The following is a 2,321-nucleotide window of genomic DNA, read 5'->3' as shown; positions in this document are numbered from 1 at the left end:
GGGGGGGCGGTTGGCACCCTGAAGGGATTGGAGAAGCGTCCCCATGACCAGGAACTGTTTCTGGGAGATCAATCCAGCCTGGAGCCCAGGGTGGTCCAGCTGCTTCCCCGCGCTCTGCGAGGCCTCAGCCAGTCCCCAGGACCCCTGTTGAACCGACCCCTTTTTTTGTCAGGTTTCCAGGCACCTGGGCCCCATCCCTCCACCACCACATGGGGCCTCCTGGGTGGTGCATGGTGGGGTCACAAGTCCAGAATGGGCTGCGCTGGCAGAGCCTTCAGACACCCCTCTCCCGTCACAGGCATCGCCGCCGGCACTCTGTCCCCAGGGCCGCACCCCTGACCTGGAGGCGCTGTTGGCGGTGATGGGGAGCGCCCAGGAGTTCATCTATGCCTCCGTGATGGAGTATTTCCCTACCACGCGCTTCAGCCACCCCCGCAGGTAGGTCTGAGCGGGAGGCGGGCAGCCTGCTCTGCTGATGGGCAGCTCCTGGGCACGTCCCCTCCTGCTGGGACCCCTGCCGGGCCCAGGGCTTGTAAGCAGAGCCCGGCCTCTCTCCACCCCAAGGTACTGGCCGGTGCTGGACAACGCGCTGCGGGCGGCAGCCTTCGGCAAGGGCGTGCGCGTGCGCCTGCTGGTCGGCTGCGGACTCAACACGGACCCCACCATGTTCCCCTACCTGCGGTCCCTGCAGGCGCTCAGCAACCCCGCGGCCAACGTCTCTGTGGACGTGGTGAGGGCGCGCTCCCAGCCGGGCGTGGGGAAGGCGCCCTCCTCCCGCCCTTCCTGACGCGCTGCCTCTGCTCCCCTAAGAAAGTCTTCATCGTGCCGGTGGGGAATCATTCCAACATCCCGTTCAGCAGGGTGAACCACAGCAAGTTCATGGTCACGGAGAAGGCAGCCTACATAGGTGAGCGCCAGCAGCTCACGGCGGGCGGGCCCCAGGGTGGCCAGGCACGGGCGAGGGAGGCAGTGGCTTTGTGACCGGCGTGGACACCTCAGGACAGAGGGGCTGCTGCTGAAGGCGGACAGGGTCTCCATGGAGTTCCGGGAACCGGGCCACCCGCCGGTCACCTGGCCCCACAGGGCCCCAGAACACCGAGTCAGGACGCCTGGCGCCGCGGGATGAGGCTGGAGTTCCTCCGCGACCAGCTGTCCCTCCCGCACCTAAGCGAGGGGCTTCCCGGCTGGGGTCTGATGACTGGAGGGGCCAGCTGCCAACCGTCCCCAAACCCGCAGCCGGGCCTGGCGCCCCAGCGTCCCCTCCGTCCTCCCCACAGGCACCTCCAACTGGTCGGAGGATTACTTCAGCAGCACGGCGGGGGTGGGCCTGGTGCTCACCCAGAGCCCCGGCGCGCAGCCCGCGGGGGCCACGGTGCAGGAGCAGCTGCGGCAGCTCTTTGAGCGGGACTGGAGCTCGCGCTACGCCGTCGGCCTGGACGGACAGGCTCCGGGCCAGGACTGCGTTTGGCAGGGCTGAGGGGGCCCCTTTTTCTCTCGGCGACCCCGCCCCGCACCCGCCCTCCCCTCCGACCCGGCCTGGGCTTCAGCCGCTTCCTCCTGCAAGCAGCCCGGGTCGGCTCTGCGCCAGTACCCGCCCGCGACCGCCCGGCGCCGCGCACCGCCCGCCAGCTCTCTGATTTCCCAGTCCGGCCCCCTAAGCCCCGCCTCCTCCAGGGAGCCCTCCAGGAGGCCGCTACCCTGACTCCTGGCCCACAGGCCAGGCCTAAAAAACGCTCGTGGCTTCCCAGTGCCTCCGTGTGAGTCCAGCGCTGGCGGCCCTTCATCTTTTTGCCAAGGGCCCGCCTCTACGCGCCCGCCCCTGCGAAGCCGCGCCGCGCGACTGCCGTGGCAGCGCCTCAGCTAGTCCGGGCTCCGCGAGAACCCGGGGCGGGACGGGGACCAGACGGGCTCCCCGGACGGAGCGAACCCTCGATCTCCCACCCCGCGCCGAGTTGCCGCGCTCCGGAACCCAAATTCCCGCCCAGCGGCTGCCGTGGGGAGCGAGAGCCGCGGAGCCCAAGCCCGGGACTCCCGCGGAGGGAGCGCAGACCAAGGCGCAGCGCCGCGCACCCACCGCCAGGGGGCGGCTCCTACGGCGCCCGACAGGTGCGGCGCGGGAGGGGAGCGGGGCTGAGGGAACGCGGAGAGCGGGAGGGGACCCGCGGCTCAAGGGGCACAGAGGGCGAGAGGGGACCCGGGGCTGAGGGGATGGGGAAGGCGGGAGGGGACCCGCGGCTGAGGGGACGGGGAGGGCGGGAGGGGAGCGGGGCTGAGGGGACGCAGAGAGCGGGAGGGGACCCGCGGCTGAGGGGATGGGGAGG

The 2,321-nt window shown here is 71.0% G+C and overlaps 1 protein-coding gene across 1 annotated transcript; it reads left to right on the top strand.

Moving 5' to 3' along the window:
* Positions 1 to 166: 166 nt before the first annotated feature.
* On the top strand, positions 167 to 1,744 carry LOC108525261 (phospholipase D4-like; the record flags this gene model as incomplete). The annotated part of the gene is made up of 4 exons (XM_017866295.1): positions 167 to 438; positions 565 to 730; positions 811 to 907; positions 1,278 to 1,744. Coding segments are annotated over 4 exons (735 nt in total), but the record flags the coding sequence as incomplete, so codon positions are not given.
* Positions 1,745 to 2,321: the final 577 nt, after the last annotated feature.

Source organism: Rhinopithecus bieti, unplaced genomic scaffold (assembly GCF_001698545.2).
Source record: "Rhinopithecus bieti isolate Rb0 unplaced genomic scaffold, ASM169854v2 scaffold_29184, whole genome shotgun sequence".
NCBI classification, from domain to species: domain Eukaryota; kingdom Metazoa; phylum Chordata; class Mammalia; order Primates; family Cercopithecidae; genus Rhinopithecus; species Rhinopithecus bieti.
Note: the sequence above shows the minus strand (reverse complement) of the source record. Positions and strands in the feature narration are given on the sequence as shown.